The 19,418-nt window shown below is 54.0% G+C and overlaps 2 protein-coding genes across 2 annotated transcripts; both read left to right on the plus strand.

The window, feature by feature from the left end:
• Window positions 1–48: 48 nt before the first annotated feature.
• DDX41 (DEAD-box helicase 41) lies at window positions 49–5,400 on the plus strand. Its single transcript, XM_077757216.1, has 17 exons — window positions 49–140; window positions 222–332; window positions 579–738; window positions 816–890; window positions 1,000–1,060; window positions 1,187–1,323; window positions 1,709–1,781; window positions 1,920–2,073; window positions 2,151–2,287; window positions 3,124–3,286; window positions 3,468–3,599; window positions 3,893–3,964; window positions 4,099–4,195; window positions 4,335–4,484; window positions 4,569–4,640; window positions 4,756–4,866; window positions 5,050–5,400. The coding sequence occupies exons 1-17, from the start codon at window positions 114–116 to the stop codon at window positions 5,184–5,186; spliced, it is 1,869 nt and encodes a 622-aa protein (XP_077613342.1). The 5' UTR covers window positions 49–113; the 3' UTR covers window positions 5,187–5,400.
• Window positions 5,401–8,499: 3,099 nt separating this feature from the next.
• On the plus strand, window positions 8,500–13,734 carry DOK3 (docking protein 3). The gene is made up of 5 exons (XM_077757116.1): window positions 8,500–8,608; window positions 9,583–9,888; window positions 12,309–12,408; window positions 12,521–12,693; window positions 12,812–13,734. The coding sequence occupies exons 1-5, from the start codon at window positions 8,543–8,545 to the stop codon at window positions 13,508–13,510; spliced, it is 1,344 nt and encodes a 447-aa protein (XP_077613242.1). The 5' UTR covers window positions 8,500–8,542; the 3' UTR covers window positions 13,511–13,734.
• The last annotated feature ends 5,684 nt before the right edge of the window (window positions 13,735–19,418 follow it).

The raw sequence follows: 19,418 nt of genomic DNA on the forward strand, positions 1-19,418 counted from the left end.
CGGCACTCAGAGGTCGTTGCTAGGTGCCGACGTTCCGCTTCTTCACATCTGATTGGATCTCACGCAAAAGTTGAGGCGGGGTTTTACCGTAGTGCGCGTGCGTGCAGCAAAGGATGGAGGACTCGGAACCTGAGCGAAAGGTAGGAACGAGAGAGGGGTCTGCGCGGGTGGCGAGCAGCAGTGAAAGCGGGGCCCTGGGCCTGACTCGTGTGTGTCGGTAGCGGGTGCGCACAGATGAGGCGACTGCCACAGGAAGCCGCTCCGAGGCGGAGGATGAGGACGACGAAGACTACGTGCCTTACGTGCCTTTGCGACAGCGGCGGCAACTGTTGGTGAGGGCCCCGGGTCGGAAGAGGATTGAGGGCGTGGGGTGGCGTCTGGTGGAGTGAGCTGTCGGTAGTCGGGGCCGTGGCCCCCAGGCAAACCTGGGACTGTCAGCCTGATCTGAGGGTAGGGCAGCTCGATGTCGCAGGGCACGGGAGCCTCTCCCACAAGCCAGGATCCTGACGTAAGCCCCCTGGGCCCGATACTCCTCTTTGTCTTGGGCTTGGCTCTGAGGGGCGTTGGTGGAACCTCAGCTCCAGAAGCTACTGCAACGAAGACGCAAAGGAGCTGCGGAGGAAGAGCAGCAGGACAGCGGCAGCGAGCCCCGCGGAGATGAGGACGACATCCCTCTGGGCCCTCAGTCCAATGTCAGCCTCCTGGATCAGCACCAGCACCTTAAAGAGAAGGCTGAAGGTGTGCTGGAAAGCAGCGGGGAGGCTCAGCTTGGTGCAGTGCTTTGGCACGTCTCTGACATCTGCTTCTTTTCTCAGCTCGCAAGGAGTCGGCTAAGGAGAAGCAGCTGAAAGAAGAGGAGAAGATACTGGAGAGTGTGGCCGAGGGCCGAGGTATGCTTGTAGTCAGGCAGGGGGAGAGATGGGCTGAGCCTCCTCCCCGCATCCCAGGCATGGCCTCTGGGAAGCAAGAGCCATCCCTGAGCCACATCTGTTTCCTCAGCGTTGATGTCAGTGAAGGAAATGGCCAAGGGAATCACATATGACGATCCAATCAAAACCAGGTATGTCTTTCCAGTCTGTGGAAAAGCAGTCATCTTTACTTGGAATGGTGTGTGCTGAGACTGGCAGGGGCACCCCAGAGCCAGCTGAGCCTGGGACCTCTCTTGACCCCCACCACTCACTCACAGTTGGACACCCCCACGTTATGTCCTGAGCATGTCAGAAGAGCGGCATGAACGCGTAAGGAAGAAGTACCACATCCTGGTGGAAGGAGATGGTATCCCACCACCCATCAAGAGCTTCAAGGAAATGAAATTTCCTGCAGGTACTGGGAGCTTTGATAGTCCAGCAACTGCGAGCTTGTGTCCCAGCCTCCCCTGAGCTTAGCATCTGCAGCGATGGGTCAAGTAGTGAGGATGGAGGGAATTGAGGAAGGGTTTCTGTAGGTTTGAATTACATTTGCCCCAGCTGTCCCTATTTACTGTGCTCTGCCATCAGGGAGCTTTAGTGGGCAAGTGACAGTAGCCTTAAACAGACATGCGTGCAAATCCTGCCTCCACTCAGCCTAGAAGTCTTGGACAAGTCTATTTTTCTCTCTATCTCTGGGCCTCGTTTGTAACTCGAAGAGGGCAGTCCTAATTTTACAGCTTTGGGGGGCCTGATAAAGTATCGGTGAGACCCAAGGATGATGCTGAGGTTGTTTTCCATAGCCATCCTGAGAGGCCTGAAGAAGAAAGGCATCCACCACCCAACACCCATTCAGATCCAGGGCATCCCCACCATGTGAGTATGGCAGGCCCTGAAGAGGGTGGTGATGGGGAGGAGTAGGCACTACTCCTGGTAGTCCATCCAGGTGTCCACCTGGATACCCATTCCCTGCATTCTACAGAACTGATCCTCAGGCCTGTCCTCTCCCAACAGCCTGTCTGGCCGTGACATGATAGGTATTGCCTTCACGGGTTCAGGCAAGACACTGGTGTTCACATTGCCTGTCATCATGTTCTGCCTAGAACAAGAAAAGAGGTTACCTTTCTCCAAGCGTGAAGGGCCCTACGGACTCATCATCTGTCCCTCAGTAAGATAAACCAGGCTGGAGGGCAGGGCAGAGACAGGGCTGCCTTCTGGTGGTAACCTCCGCCCCTGTGCCTGCAGCGGGAGCTGGCCCGGCAGACCCACGGCATCCTGGAGTATTATTGCCGCCTGCTACAGGAGGATAGTTCCCCACTCCTGCGCTGCGCTCTCTGCATTGGGGGCATGTCTGTCAAAGAGCAGATGGAAACCATCCGACAGTGAGCATTGGCCCCCTCTGGGCCTCCCCTGAGTCCCTAGACAAGCCATGGGGCCCTTTGCTTTAACCAGCCCCACATGCCCTTACAAAAGCCCTCTGTGGACCTAGTCCTCAAGGAGCTTCTTGTAATGATGAGATCGGTTGGGGTGGGATAGAGGGATGTGGTAAGGTAATGTGGGAGTACAACAGATGGAATGGGGACGTTTGGCGGTCACGGGGTCAGGGCATTCTGGGCAGAAGGCACAGAGGTGGGAGACCCAGGGTTTCTAGGAAGGCCAGAGTCATACAGTGTGGTCCATCATGGAGGCTGTGGCTCTAGGGCAGGGCCGGATCCACAGCCTTCCCACACAGCGCAGTCCCCAGGAGATACCAGATGCCCTGGACCAGGCTCTGGGGTCACGGACCGGGCAGACCCAGGCCCTTCTTTCCAAGACATTCTCAAGGAAGACTCAGATACAGAAAAGATTATTTATCGTATCAGGAAAGTGAGCCCATCAACACCTACAAAGGGAGCTACAGGAGCACAAACTGAGGCCTATGTGGAGATTCAGATAAGCCCTTCTAGGGGCAAGGGGAGTGGCCTAGAACGTGGAAGGATATGCAAGCAGAGGTGACTCATGCCTGGGGAGGAGCTCTAGAGCAGAGCAGTGGTCAAGGAGGCTGTAGCCCCTTCTAGGAGAGACACGTTCTACAAGTAGGACACGGTGGCAGAAGTGATGAGGGGACAGATGAGGAGAGACAGGAAGGAGGCCAGAGGGCGGAATGAGCAGAATGCCAGCCCTTAGATGCAGGGATGGGCAGGTAGCCCTGACTTTAGGGTCTCTTCTTGATCCCCAGTGGCGTGCATATGATGGTGGCCACCCCTGGGCGCCTCATGGATCTGCTGCAGAAGAAGATGGTCAGCCTAGACATCTGTCGCTACCTGGCTCTGGATGAGGCTGACCGCATGATTGACATGGGTTTTGAGGGCGACATCCGCACCATCTTCTCCTACTTCAAGGTGCCCCATCCCTGCCTGGCCAGGGCTTTCTGGCCACCCTCCCTAGGACACCACATTCAACCTGGCAGGCCTTGAGGCCCTGCACTGCACACCCACTGGCCCTGATTCAGGGGGCTACATCCCACTTCCTTGGTCTTCCAAGGCCTCACATGCCCTCAGTCCCAGCCCTACTCTTTTTCAGGGCCAGCGGCAGACTCTACTCTTCAGTGCCACCATGCCTAAGAAGATTCAGAACTTTGCCAAGAGTGCCCTGGTAAAGCCTGTCACAATCAATGTGGGCCGCGCCGGGGCCGCCAGCCTGGATGTCATCCAGGTGGGCAGGCACTCCTTATGAACACACCTTCTAGGGTCTCATTTGTGAGGGTTGGATCTGGCTAAGCTCCATCAAAGCAGTCAGAGTAGTGTTGAGGGACCACTTTGTGGGCACTGGGGGTTTTGTCCAAAGCCTCAGTCTTTAGCAGGAGACATTCTTAGGGTGGCCAGCCCTTGATGACAATAGGCTTCTGGTCCCCTCCCAGCCAGGATTGGGGGGCCCAGGTTTTGTGGCAGGGCCACGGCTGGTGAGCCCATTCACAGGCCCACCTGACCTGGCCCCTGTGGTGGCAGGAGGTGGAATACGTGAAGGAAGAGGCCAAGATGGTATACCTGCTCGAGTGTCTACAGAAAACACCCCCACCCGTGAGTGCAGCCAGCCAGGCTGGCCCAGGACTCCTGGGATGAAGGGGATGGGGCGGGGGGGGTAGCATGCTGGAGAAGGTTGGGCATGCCCATTTAGAGTCGGCCCCCATGACTGGAGTTGGTCCTCTGGACAGGTGCTCATCTTTGCGGAGAAGAAGGCAGATGTGGATGCCATCCATGAGTACTTGCTGCTCAAGGGGGTTGAGGCGGTGGCCATCCATGGGGGCAAAGGTCAGAGTTGTGCACACATAGGCATGGATTCTGCTGCCATCGCAGCCCCTCACCTAAACCCTGTCCCTGCCTGGTGGGCCTGCCACTACTTCCCACACTCCTGCTGTCACTCTGATGGCTTCTGCCTGACCCTTCCCAGACCAGGAGGAACGGACCAAGGCCATCGAAGCATTCCGGGAGGGCAAGAAGGATGTCCTGGTGGCCACAGATGTGGCTTCCAAGGGCCTGGATTTCCCTGCCATCCAGCACGTCATAAATTATGATATGCCTGAGGAGATCGAGAACTATGGTGAGGAGCTTGGGGGGTCAGGGGTGCGGGCTAGGCCCCAACCCATAGGCAGTGGGCTAGAGGATCTGTTTCCTGTCTCTGCAGTGCACCGTATCGGCCGTACCGGGCGCTCAGGAAATACAGGCATCGCCACGACCTTCATCAACAAGGCGTGTGGTAAGTCTGCCACCAGGGCCACCTCAGCTGTCCCCTGGGTCCTCTGCATATGGCTACCCAGGTCCTGGCTACAGGGCCCAGGGTTGGTGCTAATGGTTCCATCCTTACCCCACAGATGAGTCGGTGCTGATGGACCTCAAAGCCCTGCTGCTAGAGGCTAAGCAGAAGGTACCACCCGTGCTGCAAGTGCTGCACTGCGGAGATGAGTCCATGCTGGACATCGGAGGTGACTGTGGAGCAGGAGGCACTAGTCCAGTGGGGGGCGGGAGGAGACATGACAGGAACACCGCAAAACAAGTCCGTGCTGCACATCAGAAGACAGGGCCAGAGGGAGGTCCTGGGGGAGCCAAGGTCTGGGGTGCGGAGCCTGGCCCTGCAATCATGCTGACTCTCACCCCCATCCTTCCAGGAGAGCGTGGCTGTGCCTTCTGTGGCGGCCTGGGCCATCGAATCACGGACTGCCCCAAACTCGAGGCTATGCAGACCAAGCAGGTCAGCAACATCGGCCGCAAGGACTACCTGGCTCACAGCTCCATGGACTTCTAAGCCATCTGTCACCCCTTGTCTCCAAGAGGCCTCCATCTCCAGCCACTTCCCATACACACACCAGCCCCTTGGACAAAAGCCAGCATCCTCAGCCCAGCTGGCCTGGGCTGGGCCAGGCTGGGCCTGGCTGCCTACTCCCTGTGTCCCCCAGAATTACTGTTTTTTGGTCCCCTTTACCCTAGCTGTCATTAAAGCACAAGCCCGTCTGGTCTCAGCCCAGCCCTGCTTCTGTGTTTCATCTTACCTGACCCCAGCTTCCTGGGCAGGCCTCACCCTCTGACTTCCAAAGCCCCTCTGTGGCAGGAAATCAGCATCTCCCACCACTACTGCCAGCACTCAGCCAGCCTGCTGGTTGTTAGCTGTGGAAGGAGCCATGTAGCTGGGGTCCCCTTCTGGGGGCTCTGGGTATCTCCTCCGGGCTAGCTGGACTTGTGACTCAAGCAGAGACCGCATTGGTGGGCTGCCGGAGTCCAGCTCTGGCTGGTCCAGGGGTCCCTGAAGGATAGACGGTGTCGGTAAGGGAGGGATGAGAGAGGCACAAGATTCTTTCTGGTCACCAGCCAAGCCTCTCCGCACTGAGACTCAACTTTATTTTCTGATTTAGTATTTGGGGGACGGCACAAAAGTGGCATTCTGATGATAGATTTTTTTGATCAGTAGAAACTTAGCAGAACATTGATATGCATAGGTGTATGGGGAACAACCCAGAAGTGGCATTCTGATGATAAATTCTTTGATCAGTAAAAATTCTCCAGAACATTGATATGCATAACATTATTATGATTTAGATAAGGGTACTCATGCTTATCATATGAGGAAGGAAGGTATCTTTAACATTCAAATACAAACAGGATGTTTTTAGCATAGTAAAGGCAAAAGTTTGTGCTTTGTGAGCAGGGGTCAATAGCCTGTTTATCGTTTACTGGGAAGTATTAATAAAAACAGGTTTTTCAGGAAATGCAATGTTTGCTCCCATAACCACAAAAGAAAACATCTAAACATCAGCCACAGGGCTTATAGTTCCTATAATGTCATCCATGCCTAGGAATAGTACATCAGTCTGTACCAAGGTCATTATTTTATTTAAATCCGAAAGCAATAGCTGACCTTTTCGTGTCATCGATTACTCAGTCCTGATCACTATTTCCAGATTACTAAGCATCAACGTTTTTCCAAGCTACAACAACTTCCTTCACAAGGTGCAATCAGCATAACAGGGCCGGAATAAGTCACTCCCAATCAACAACGTGCCTTGGGGGTCAGTGCTCAAGCAGAGACAATTGAGTGGGGTGGGTATCAGTCACCATCTGATGGTAAGAGTCCATGCAAACTTACCTTAACCTCACAAGGAGTTTTTCTCAACTAGTGAGTTCAGAAATGTCTCCCGACAGTGGGCCAAGGGGAAATGGTTGGGTTTTCTGGTCTCTGGTTGGCTCTTAACAATCTCCAGCCTTGCCCTAGCCTCCCTCTTCCTGTCAGTTGTATGAGGCTCCTGGGGCCCCTTGGGAGGCCACTTCCTGCCTCAGGCCCCCTGCCCACTTGCCGGCCCACACAGGCTCCCAGTAGAGAACACTCTGTTCCCCTCACTGAGGTGATAAGCAGATGCCACAAGACTGCTCTTCAGGCCACTAGCACTCACCTCACTCTGTGCCCTGCTCTCTGTTGGGCTCAGGATCCAGGCAATCCAGACAGACGCCTGCTGGGAAGCTCCTAGGTAAGTGGGAGAGGCAGATATGAATAACAGGGTGGCGGTCAGGAGACTGCTGCCAAATGGAACAGGATTTCAGCATCTGGCAAGGGGCAGGCAGAGGAAGAGCACTAGCAACGATTTCTCTGTGCCCAGCACTTCATGTGCAAGACCACATGCTTATCCCAGCAGGACAGCAGTTGCTCAAGCCATGTTTGTCACTTGGTGTTTGGTTTGGGGCAAGTTACCTAATGTTTCAATTTCCTCATCATTGAAATGGCAATGAGAATGCAAAGGACATGGTGTCAGGCTGCTGGAGCTCAGGGCTGCCCGGGCAGCACTGGACACAAAGCCAGGTGGAGAGACTCTTGGAAAGATTTCCTGCTGCACCCCATACGTGATCCCAAATGGTATTGCTCAGCCTGGTTACCCATTCCTTCCTAAAAGTGGCATTGAATGAGTGACATGAGGTTGTCCCCAGAATTCAGACACACACACACTCAGAGCCCTGATACTAGTCTCTGGCAAAGTGGGGCAAAAAAAAAAAGGTTCCCAGCAAGAAGCAAAGTTTAAAAAGGAACATGTGAACTCTCCAGGGGCCTGCTGGGGCATGCTGCCCACACTCCCATGCCCAGATCCTGCCATGAGGACTGGGCTTCACTGGTGCTCAGACAGCATGGGGGGCCCGGGGGGCCTCCCAGGGGAAGAGGCACCCCAGTGCTGGAGTGGCACAGTGGTAGGGGTTTCCTGGAGACACGGGGCTGAAGGGAGGTAGAGGCCAGAACACAGCACCTTGAGTGCTGGGCTGAGGAGCTGAGGCTGGACCCAAGGGCGGGGGGAAACCAGGAAAGGCTTGGGAAGGGAAGAGACAGGTTGGTTTAGGGTCAGTAGAAAGGACCACAGTGGGCCCTATGGGACAATGATTCAAAGGGGAAATGTGAGGCTGGCAATGGACACGGGCTGTGAAGACAGAGAGGAGCAAGCGAATATTAGAAATATTTCCAAGATAAAGACAAGCAGAGTGGGGGGGGGGGGGGGGGGGGGGGGGGCCGGGGGNTCCCCCATCAGGCTCCGTGCTGACAGCTCAGAGGCTGGACCCTGCTTCAGATTCTGTGTCTCCCTCTCTCTCTGCCCCTCCCCTGCTTGCACTCTATCTCTCTCAAAAATAAACATTAAAAAAAAACTTAAAAGAAAAAAAAAAAAAGGCAAGCAGAGTGGGACTGAGAGAGCACCAACCAGGGCTCGAGAGTGGGAAAGCAGGGAGTTGGCCAGTCTGGCTAGAGGGGTGTCCCGCGGCAGGGCTGTGGGAATGTCAGGTGCTGGAGTATACAACTGCCTGCACGGAGGAGAGGTTGGAGCTTATGACTCACAGCCAGCTGATCCAGGTGCAGACATAGGTCATTTGCTGTCCAGTGGTCCAAGGCCCCTGCCAGGCACACGTGGGCACCTTAGACCAACTGAACCCCAAGGGAGAAATATAGGATGTCCCCACCCACTATTCCTAGCTCTTTTACTGAAGACAGGCTCCCCTCCCCCAGGCCCTGCAGCTGCCTCTCTGGACAGAGGGAGGGGGAAGTGGCCAGAAGGGGAAGTGTGAGGAGTTCCCCTCTGGCCTGTCACCAGTCTCCTCGGGCCCTCGGAGTGGCAGCCGTGGGGCCTGGCTGCGGCCATGGAGCCTCTGGAGACTCCCATCAAGGACGGCATCCTCTACCAGCAGCACGTCAAGTTCGGAAAGGTGGGGACCCTGGCTGGCAGGCAGCTGCCCAGGACAGTAGGCTTATGCCCCAGCCTCAGCCTACCAGGACCTGGGAGAATGGGGAAGGGAGTCAGGGTGGGGGACCCAACCAAGGTGTTGGGGAGTAGAACAGAACCCCATTCTCAGCTTGAGTGGGTTGGGCTGAGTGGGTCTTTTTGACAGTCTGCCTTGTTTACGGATGGGGAAGCCAAGGGTGGGGAGGGTCTAAGACTCCAAACCTTGGGGCAGGGCAGAGCTGCGAGGCTAGCTAACCCAACAGCCTTCCGCCCCGGGTAGTAGAGGCACTGAGGCCCCTTGAGAGAAGGGGGGGGGAGGGGCGCTGAGCTGGAGGAGCCCCACCCTGTAGAAGAGGACTCAGCTCCTCCCAGCTCTGTTATGGGACATAGCAGGGTAGTTCACCTTTCTCCCCAGGCAGCAGGCCCTGCACCCTCACAGCTCAGCTGCAGCTGCTGCCCAGGCAGATAAACAGTCTGTTTCCTTTGCTTTACGCTATTTGCATGTTTCCTTTCTTGCCATCATGAGACTGAGGCCTTCCTCCTGCCCCAGCCCTTATCCCCCTGGCCCAAGTGACCTTTTCTTTGGGTGTTAGGGGTACCAACATAATGGTAGTGTCAGGTGATCTGCTTAGCTATTAGATACTTCTGAGACATGATCCAGTAGAAGCCTCAACCTTGTGTTCTCATAACTTTTTGAGATACGAGGGCACTAGTGCCCAGGGAGGTCACAGGCAATTTGTGGGGTGGATTTGAGCCCATACCTGACTGCCCCCAAGCACAGACATCCCCCTGCTGGGCTGGCCCTGGCAAGGCCTCCTCTTCTGGGGCCCTGAGGATCTAGGGGAAGCAGAGGCTGGCCTGAGTGGCCAGGAGCATTTGCTAAGCAGCTTGTGCTGAGCTGAGCTACTGGGAGAACCACCACCCAACGGTCTGATCCCCCATCCTCATCTCCCACAGAAGTCCTGGCGGAAGGTATGGGGTCTGCTGTATGCAGGAGGCCCATCAGGTGTGGCACGGCTGGAGAGCTGGGAGGTCCGGGATGGTGGCCTGGGGCCAGGAGGTGACAGGTCTGCGGGACCTGGCCGGCGTGGGGAACGGCGGGTCATCCGCCTTGCTGACTGCGTGTCTGTGCTGCCTGCTGACGGTGAGAACTGCCCCAGAGACACTGGTGCCTTCCTGCTCACCACCACAGAGCGAAGTCACCTACTGGCCGCACAGCATCGCCAGGAGTGGATGGGCCTCATCTGTCAGCTGGCCTTCCAGGTGAGCATAAGGCGGGTGGGCAGAGCATCCAGAGGCCAGGGGTGGACCACCTGACCCCCATCTCCATGTTCATTCACATCCTATCACTCGGCAAGTCCCTGCCAGAACCCATGAGCCTAAGGAAGTAGCCCAGAAGCCCACAGAATGAATCTCTGCTGGCCATACATGCTATGGAGAACATGGAAGCCCGGGTAGGACCAGGGGTCAATGGTGGGACATTAGATGGGAAGGTCTCTCAGGAAGGGACAGTGAGCCTGAGTCCTCAGAGACAAATAAGAACCCACCAGGCAAAGATCTGAGGGAAGAGCGATCTAGACACTAAGGTCTAAGTGTCCTGAACAGAGGGAGCAGCATGGGCAAAGGCCCTGAGACAGGAAAATGTTGCTGTGTTAAAAGGGCAGAAAGGCCACGGGGCGCCTGGGTGGCTTAGTCGGTTGAGCGTCCGACTTTCGCTTAGGTCATGATCTCGCGGTTCGTGGGTTCGAGTCCCGCGTCGGGCTCTGAGCTGACTGCCAGCTCAGAGCCTGGAGCCTATTTCAGAGTCTGTGTCTCCCTCTCTCTCTGACCCTCCCCTGCTCATGCTGNCGTGGCTGGAGGGTAAGGAATGGGAGGCAACCCCAGGAGGGCACAAAACTGGAGAGTATGGTGGGAGCCCGCTGAAACTACTTTAGGCCACATGCAGAGTCTGGGGCTTTATCCTGAGTGAGAGGAGAAGCCTTTGGGGGGGGGAGGGTCTTTGGGGAGCCATGGACTGAGAGCTTTAAAGGTTCACAGGGTCTGTGATGGACCAAAAGGAAATGAGCCTGGCGGTTCCTCAAAAAGTTAAACATAGAGTTGCCATATGACCCAGCAATTCCACTAGTAAGTGTATACCCAAGAGAATTGAAACAGGTGTTCAAATATCACTTGTAAGAGAAAACTCAGAGCAGTGTTATTCACAACTAAGGTGCAGACAATCCAATGTCCGTTAACCAATGAATGGATAAACCAAATGTAGTCCATCCATACAACAGAATGTTTCCTGGCCATATAAAAAAGAATGAGGTACAGATACATGCTAACACCATAAATGAACCTAGAGAACATCATGCTAAGTAAAAGGAGCCAAACACAAAAGACCACATATTAGTATGATCCGATTCATGTGAAACACCAAGAATAGGTAAATCCATAGGGACTGACAGCATATTAGTTGTTGCCAGAGGCTGGGGGAAGGGCAACTGGGGAGTGACTGCTTATGGGTACAGGGTTTCCATTTGGAAACAAATTCTGGAACTAGATAAAGATGATCCTTGCACAGTCTTGTGACTATACCCAAACCACTCAATTATACACTTTAAAATGTGAAATGATAAATTTTATGTTGTGTATTTCACCACAATATTTTAAATTAAAACAAACAAATGAAGGGGCACCTGGGTGGCTCAGTCGGTTAAGTGTACGACTTTGGCTCAGGTCATGATCTCACAGTCTATAGGTTCGAACCCCTCATCGGGCTCTGTGCTGACAGCTAGCTCAGAGCCTGGAGTCTGCTTCAGATTCTGGATCTCCCTCTCTCTTCAGATTCTGGGTCTCCCTCTCTCTCTGCCCCTCACCCACTTGCTCTCTGTCTCTGACTCTCAAAATAAAATAAAGACATAAAAATTTTTAAAAAAGAAACAAAAAAACAGGGGCGCCTGGGTGGCTTAGTTGGTTAAGCGTCAGGCTTCAGCTCAGGTCATGATTTCGCGGTTGGTGGGTTCAAGCCCTGTTTTGGGCTCTGTGCTGACAGCTCAGAACCTAGAGCCTGGTTCAGATTCTGTGTCTCCCTCTCTCTCTCTGACCCTCCCCTGCTCGTGCTGTCTCTCTCTCTCAGAAATAAATTTAAAAAAAAAATTTTTTTAAATGAAGAAAATGAACAGGAGCAAGAAGACCAGTAACGAAGCTGTTGCATGTGACCCTGGCATGCTACTGTGGGCCAAGGCGGTTGTGGAGGAGGTGCTGATGGTCGGAGCTCAGGAATCGACGGGATGAGGGGTTGGGAGGGGGAGGGGGAGAAAGAGGCCTTGGGGAGGACCTCATAGCCAGTTCGCTCGTGTGTCCCACCCCTGAAGCTCCTGCCCTTTCGTCATTCCAAGCTGTTAGGGACACATACAGGCAGGCCCAGTCCCTGGCCAAGTGCAGGTGCAGTGGGGACATCCTCTTGTGTGCCACTACTTTACAGCTCTCAGCACCCTCAAGGGGGAGCCTTGGAGTTGCAGGTGGGAAAATAGAGGGGTGCCCAGGGTCATGCAGTGTATCAGGGGCAAAGCCGGAAGTGGCACCCAAGTCCCTAGTTGCTCTTGCTTGTCCTGGTGTCTGGTTTATTGACCCCAGGGAAAGGATGTGGGAAAAGGAGTGGGGGTGAGGGCTCTAACTTCTGATCTTCTTTCATTCCCTAGGGCACAGGAGAATATTCCTCAGGATCAGGGGAGGTAGAGGCTCCCAAGAGGGGCCTGGTCCCCATGGAGGAGAATTCCATCTACTCCTCCTGGCAGAAGGGTGAGTCAGGGAGGTGCAGGTGCAGCCTCAGCCATCCTATACCGGGGCTGGGACCTCTGGGGGACCTATATGGGCTGTCCCTGATGCCCTTACCAATTTGTCCTGCCTGCAGAGGGCGAGTTTCCAGTAGTGGTGCAGAGGACCGAGGCTGCCACCCGCTGCCAGCTGAAGGGGCCCTACCTCCTGGTGCTAGGCCAAGACGCCATCCAGCTGAGGGAGCCCTCCAGCCCCCAGGCCCTCTACACCTGGCCCTACCGCTTCCTGCGCAAGTTTGGCTCTGACAAGGTGAGGTGCTGGGCAGCCACCCAACCCCACTGGCCCTGCTGGGAAGGGTGGCAGGTGAAGGGGTGCCCGGGTCCCTCCACCTCTAATCCGCCCAAACCACCCCCTCCCCCATGTCCAGGGCGTGTTCTCCTTTGAAGCTGGCCGCCGCTGTGACTCTGGCGAGGGCCTCTTCGCCTTCAGCAGCCCCCAAGCCCTCGACCTGTGCAGGGCTGTGGCTGCTGCCATCGGACGCCAGCGGGAGCGGCTCCCAGAGCTGGCTGGGTCCCCGCCTTGTCCCCTGCCTCGGGCCACCTCCCTGCCTTCATTGGATCCACCAGGAGAGCTGCGTGAGGTGCCCCCGGGGCCCGAGCCACCCAGCTCCCGAAGGGCACGCCTGGTTGAGCCCGGGCCCCAGAGCCTGCCCCTGCTGCTGAGCCCTGAACCCTACGATGAGCCAGCGCCTGGGCTCTATGCATCAGTGTGCAAGCGGGCCAGTGTGCCCCCAGGCAATGCCGAGCACCTCTATGAGAACCTGTGCATGCTGGAGGCAGGTCCCGTGCTGCCCAGGGATAGGGACTCGGAGCAGGAGGGTCCCAGCCGCCGTAGCCCGCTGGCCAGTCCCATCTATCATAACAGTGAGGACTTGAGCTGGCCTAGCCCTGCCCACGACAGCAGCCTGGAGGCCCAGTACCGGCGACTGCTGGAACTGGAGCTAGGTGACAGTGATGAAGTGGGCAGCTCTGGCCGCCCCAGTGCTCACTCAGGCTTCAAGGCCAAGCTGGTGACGCTGCTGAGCCGCGAGCGGAGGAAGGGCCCAGCCCCCTGCGACCGGCCCTGAAAGCCTTGCATGGCTTTGCAACAGGAGAGAAAGGTGCTGTGCTCTCCCTGGGCCAGGAAGACAGGCAAACAATGGACATCTGGGACACACATGTGCATCCACTCTGGCCTGCGGATATAAGGCAGGCAGGTTGGGGAGCACCCCCTTATGTGCCCTGTGAGTCCCCCACCAGTGTACAGTGTACAGATTTGCTGGTAATAAAACCTCCCAGCTCTGCTCTTGGTCCTACTTGTAGCACACAGTACATACTCCTCCCTTCAGCTCCTGGCAACTGCACTCACTGATCCACATGGACACACAGCCCCTCACTCATGTGTACTACGGCAAACACCAGTGCCCTGTACTGGGCTCTGGGGACACACATAAGCTGGACTTAACCTCTGCGACCCGTGGGCTCAAGTCCACTCGAGCAGATGGGTGGGGTGCAGATCATTATGGCCCGTGTAGTCCCAGGCAATAAAAATGACTGGGACAATCAACGGACGAATGGATCAAGAAGATGTGGTTTATCTATACCATGGAATACTACATGGCAATGAGAAACAATGAAATCTGGCCAAGTGTAGCAACATGGATGGACCTTGAGGGTGTTATGCTGAGCGAAATAAGTCAGGCAGAGAAGGACAAATATCATATGTTTGCACGTATAGGAGGATTAGGAGGAACTTGACGGAGGAACAAGGGGGAGAAGAAGGGCGGAAATGGTGGGGGAAAGGGAGTGAGGCAAACCATGAGAGACTCTTGAATGCTGACAAAAACTGAGGACTGATGGGTGGGGGGGGGAAGGGGTGATGGGCATGGAGGAGGGCACTTGTGGGGATGAGCACTGGGTGTTATGTGGAAACTAATTTGACAAACTATTTGTAAAAAAAAAAAAAAGACTGGGACATTAGGGCAGGAGAAATTGGGCTTGCCGATGGGTGAGGTGCCCTCTGAATTAAGAGTGAAGGGCAGGCAGGGCCTTACCAGATGGGCAGCGAGCCCCAGGGCTTTCCAGGCCCTGAGATGAAGGGAAAAGAATGGTCACAGATGGCACCAAGAGGCTGACAGGGAGTTGGTGGCCAAGCAGGAGAGGCCCGACCATCCTGCAATGAGCTTGGTCTCATCTTCAGCAGAGAGACAGATTAAGGAAGGAGCAGTGTGGAAAACAAATTTGAGGGAGCCTAACTGGAGGCCAAGAAGCCTGAGCTGGGGAGGAAGTAAGGGAGGAGGATGGGGGAAAGGGGCTTCAAAGATCTGCACAACCAGAACGCCTGCTCCCCATTGAAATTTAAAAATGTGCAGACACTTCTGGGGAAACTTGGGCCTGTCTCCTCAGCTGTCAAGGACAGCGTTTAAATTACCAATCAGGCATGCATTCCTTCCTTAGAGTTTCACAACGTGCCTATTCTATGCCAGGCACTGGGGACACAGCCATGTTCAAGGCAGTGAGGTCCTGTTCTCAAGAAGCCCACATTCCATAGGGAGATCAGCAAACCTCTTGAAGACTTTAGTGTTCTCATGCTACTCTGGTCACTATCCCTGGGGCCCCCATGCACAAAAGCATCATGCCCCCAAAGAACCTGGCCCCCCAGCCCCTTGACCTCAATTCTCCCTCGCTGCCCATGCCCTTAGCGCCTTAGCACATCCTGAACTTCTTCTTCATGACATTGATGCTCCCTCCCTTATGGTTCATGACACTGATCTTGTTTCCAAGCATCCACCTCTGGCCACCTTCTTTTCTCTTTCCAGCCCACTTCCTCTAGCATGGCCCATAAAGCTCCTCTCCACCCACATTGACCTACATGACCCTTTCCTCACCACCTGTGCAGTCGCTGTCCACATTCTTGTCCAACTCAGATTCTGTGCTCCACCAATGGAGCGACCCCTTGTGCTCCTCTCTCCTTCCATCGTATTTGTCCGGCAAAGCACCCAGCCTCAGATGAACCCAATTCCCCTCTGTGCCTGCACCCTGGCAGCTGCCCATGGCCATGGAAACTACGTAACCAGGCTGACCACATTCTCTCATGTTGTGATCTCAAAGCTCAGATAGACAGGCTTTCCAGAGAGATGCTTTCCTCCTCCAAGACCTTCCTACCTTCTCCTCTCCATCCCTACCCATTCTCATCTCAAAGATATCCTGAAGAAATAGCAGCTCACAGAAGTGAATGCCCTTGCCCTTCCACCACTTCATCGACAAGGACACTGCCAGCTGCACCATGTCCCTCCACCCTTGCAATGGAAGAAATGTCTGGTCCCCAACCCGCACTCCAACCCCAGCTCCTCTTACCTCACAGCTCGGCACACTGAGCTGTCCCCTCTCTTCAGCCCAGTGAATTCCACCACCATCATCATCATTTCCAGTCACATGTAAACATGCTCCATAATTTCACATCTTTAAAGGAAACCTTTGGGGGCGCCTGGGTGGCTCAGTTGGTTGAGCAATGATTTCAGCTCCAGGTCATGATGTCATGGTTAGTGAGGGTCTGTGCTGACAGTGCAGAGCCTGCTTGGGATTCTCTCTCTCTCCCTCCCTCCCTCTCTCTCTCTGTTCCTCCCCTGCTTGTGCTCTCTCTCTCTCAATAAACTTCAAAAAGTAAATAAAAATAAAGGAAACCTTTGACCTCACATTCTTTTTTTTTTTTTTTTAATGTTTTTATTTACTTATCTTTGAGAGAGTGTGTGCATAAGCCAGGGAGGGGCAGAGAGAGAGGAGGGGAGACAGAATCCGAAGCAGGCTCCAGGCTCTGAGCTGTCAGCACAGAGCCTGACACGGGGCGCAAATCCAAAAGCTGTGAAATCATGACCTGAGCCAAAATCATGGCCTCAAATGACTGAGCCACCCAGGCACCCCTTGACCTTGCATTCTGTTTCAGACACCTCCCCATTCCCTTTTCCTCTTCACAGCGAAACTCCTCAAAAGAGTTGTTGATTACTTTCATTTCCACTTTCTCCTATTCTCCCTTTTACCAACTCAAGTCTCCCTGTGGTGCCCCCTGCTCCATTACATCGCTCTTATCAGGGTCACCAACTTCCTTGTTCCCCAAAACAAAAGCAACCTGGCCTCCCTGACGACTCAGCAGTAGCTGACACTTCACTTGGTCTTCCTCCCTCCTCACAAATCTCTCCTTCCCAGCCTCTGTTGGCCGTCTTCTGTCACACTTCGGCCTGGGCTCTGGCCTCAGACACAGTGTAGCTCAACTCTGGCTGCACACAGAATCACCTAGCCTTTTTATTTTATTTTTTATTTTTTAAATATTTATTTATTTTTGAGAGAGAGGGAGGGAGAGAGCGTGCACAAGCAGAGGAGAGTCAGAGGGGGAGGGAGAGAGGGAATATCACACAGGCTCCACATTGTCAGCACAGAGCCTGATGCAGGGCTCATGAAATCATGAACTATGAGATCATGACCTGAGCTGAAATCAAAGGTCAGATGCTTAACCGACTGAGCCACACAAGTGCCCACCTGGAGCCTTTTTAAAAATGCCCATGGGCGCCTGAGTGGCTCAGTCGGTTGAGCGTCCGACTTCAGCTCAGGTCATGATCTCGCGGTTCGTGGGTTGAGCCCCACGTCGGGCCCCGTGCTGACAGCTAGCTCAGAGCCTGGAGCCTGTTTCAGATTCTGTGTCTCCCTCTCTCTCTGACCCTCCCCTACTTACACTGTCTCTCTCTCTCTCTGAAATAAATAAAACATTAAAAAATAAAAATAAAAATAAATGCCCACGCCTGGGTCTGCACCCAGGACCTGAGATTCCGTTATTCTGTGTGGGGCCTGTCTGTCTGTTTTTTCAATTTCCCAGGTGATTTCAGTGTGAGTCCAAGGTGGAGAACCACTGCCCTAAGTGAGCCAATTCTGTCTCCCAGTCTCAAAGACCATCTAAGTGCTTTTGATTCCCAAAGATACAATTTCAGCACAGACCTGTCACCCTTAGCAACAGATTTAAGAATCCAGCTGCACACTAGACTTCCGGATGTCTGAAGGCATCTCCAAACACAGTGTGTGAAAAGAGTTTGTGGGCAGGGGGTTGCGTGCAGTGCTGGCCACAGAGAGAAAAGTCTGGAAGGACATTGAAATCATGGGGAGATAGATTTCTTCCCCACTTACGGAAGCTCCTCCTGTGACTTTACCCATGACAGGGAAAGTCTTCCGATGATCGATCGGGCTGCCTGCCATCGAGCAAGCTGAAGCCAGGGGGATCCCCAGTCACTCTGGCTACAGCAGGGACCCCCTCCACCCCTCGGTGACAAGCCAGCCCATGACAGCTCAGCAAGTCCCAGGACACACTGGGGGTTACCCAAAGAATTAGGGTGATGGCCAGAACTGGAAGCCAGGACTCTGGGTCTCTGTTCTGGCATGCTTTTTCATTACAAATCTAAGCCTCTTTGCTTTATGGCAAAAAGAGTTTTTGTGAGGTCCCAACCAGTCTATGAAAGAGAACGTCTTTGCACATCTCCAGGATTCTAGAGCCTCACCCCAGACCTGCAGGCATCCTGGACACTAGGGGGCACTGTGTCCTTGCCTGGGGCCTGTTCCTCCCCTTCGGCTCCCAATGCAGGGAACACTGGTGGCTCCATCCAGGTCTGAGCCTTGCACAAGCCAAAGAATGGGACCCTGGAGTCCTCTGCTAGAGGACTGCCAGGACCCCCAGACTGCCGCTTCTTCCTTTACTCATTTGCTGTTTCACTTTCTCAATCCTTCTTTCATCTATTCATTCGCATCCACTGTGTACAGGCACTGGGGAAATGGTGGACAGGACAGACAAGTCTAATAAGACTGACATTCTAATGGGGACAAAGGGCAATGAAGAAACAAGCACCTAATACAATGTGAGATGGTAGTAAGTAATACAGGGAAAAATAAAGCAGGGTAAGGCACTAAGTGCCTGATGCGGGTGAGGTGTCAGGGGGTTATTGTTTTAGATAGGGAGATGAGGGAAGGCCCTTTGGAGGTGGCAACAGCTGAGCAGAGACCTGAACAAAGTGAGAGAGCCGGTTGTTTAGATATCAGGGGAAACTGTTCCAAGGAGAAGGAGCTACAAGCGCAAATTCCCTGAGGCAAGAATATGCTTGATGTGTTAGAGGAACAGTGAGGAGGCCAATGTGCCTGGAGTGAGCAAGGAGGAGAGTGGTGGGAAGGAGACTGAGCTTATTAATTAATGCCATGTACATCTTAAGGACCTTAGCGTTATTTCAAGTGCAACAAGAGCCTACTGGAATGCTAAAAGTCGAAGGTGATGTGGTGTGATTTCTGCTTAAGATATCGCCTTGGCTGCTGCACAGAGATTCTGGAGTACAGATTCTGGAGTATGGAAGCGGGAATATCTGTTAGATTGTTAAGATGCCCAGCACAAGACAAGTGGCTAGAACAACAGTGGCAGCAGTGACCAGATATGGAACATTTTCTGAAGGTGGAATTTGCAGAATCTGTGGTATAACAGAGAAAGGAAGGACAATGCCACATTTTTAGTGGATCGGGTGGATGAGCTGTGATGCCATTTACTAAGGTGAAGAAAAAGGCAGAAAATCACAAGTTTAAATTGGAATATGATGAGTTGAGGTATCTAGTGAACCTCCAAATAGAGGTTGGGCATGATGTTGGATGTTAGAGCCTGAAGTTCTCCGACTGATGCCAGGACTGGACATATAACTTGGGAGTCCTTGGCATATAGGTGTTATTGATAGTCACAGGATAAGATGGGGTCCCAGAGAATGAACGTAGTCAGGGAACATAGCATAGCCATGTTGGGAGGCAGATGAGGAGCTGCCAAAGGAGGTGGGGAAGGAACAGCCAGTGGGGCAGGGGGAGGCATAAAGCCAGGGGAAAGAGGGAAGGCACCTGCACCAGTGCTGCTCCCAGGCAGGGTAAGAGGAAAGCTGAGAAATCACCATTGACTTGATGACATGGAGGTCACTGGAGACCCTGAGAAGA

The sequence above is a fragment of the Crocuta crocuta genome, unplaced genomic scaffold (assembly GCF_008692635.1).
Source record: "Crocuta crocuta isolate KB4526 unplaced genomic scaffold, BGI_CrCroc_1.0 scaffold131, whole genome shotgun sequence".
NCBI classification, from domain to species: domain Eukaryota; kingdom Metazoa; phylum Chordata; class Mammalia; order Carnivora; family Hyaenidae; genus Crocuta; species Crocuta crocuta.

What these genes read in the sequence shown, in the direction of transcription:
- DDX41 (XM_077757216.1), top strand. Translation starts at nt 114, where the DNA reads ATGGAGGACTCGGAACCTGAGCGAAAG. An exon ending in GACTCATCATCTGTCCCTCA is followed by an intron (nt 2,074 to 2,150) that starts GTAAGATAAACC and finishes CTGTGCCTGCAG; the next exon opens with CGGGAGCTGGCCCGGCAGAC. An exon ending in TGAGGAGATCGAGAACTATG is followed by an intron (nt 4,485 to 4,568) that starts GTGAGGAGCTTG and finishes CTGTCTCTGCAG; the next exon opens with TGCACCGTATCGGCCGTACC.
- DOK3 (XM_077757116.1), top strand. Translation starts at nt 8,543, where the DNA reads ATGGAGCCTCTGGAGACTCCCATCAAGGACGGCATCCTCTACCAGCAG. An exon ending in AGCACGTCAAGTTCGGAAAG is followed by an intron (nt 8,609 to 9,582) that starts GTGGGGACCCTG and finishes CATCTCCCACAG; the next exon opens with AAGTCCTGGCGGAAGGTATG. An exon ending in TCTGTCAGCTGGCCTTCCAG is followed by an intron (nt 9,889 to 12,308) that starts GTGAGCATAAGG and finishes TTCATTCCCTAG; the next exon opens with GGCACAGGAGAATATTCCTC.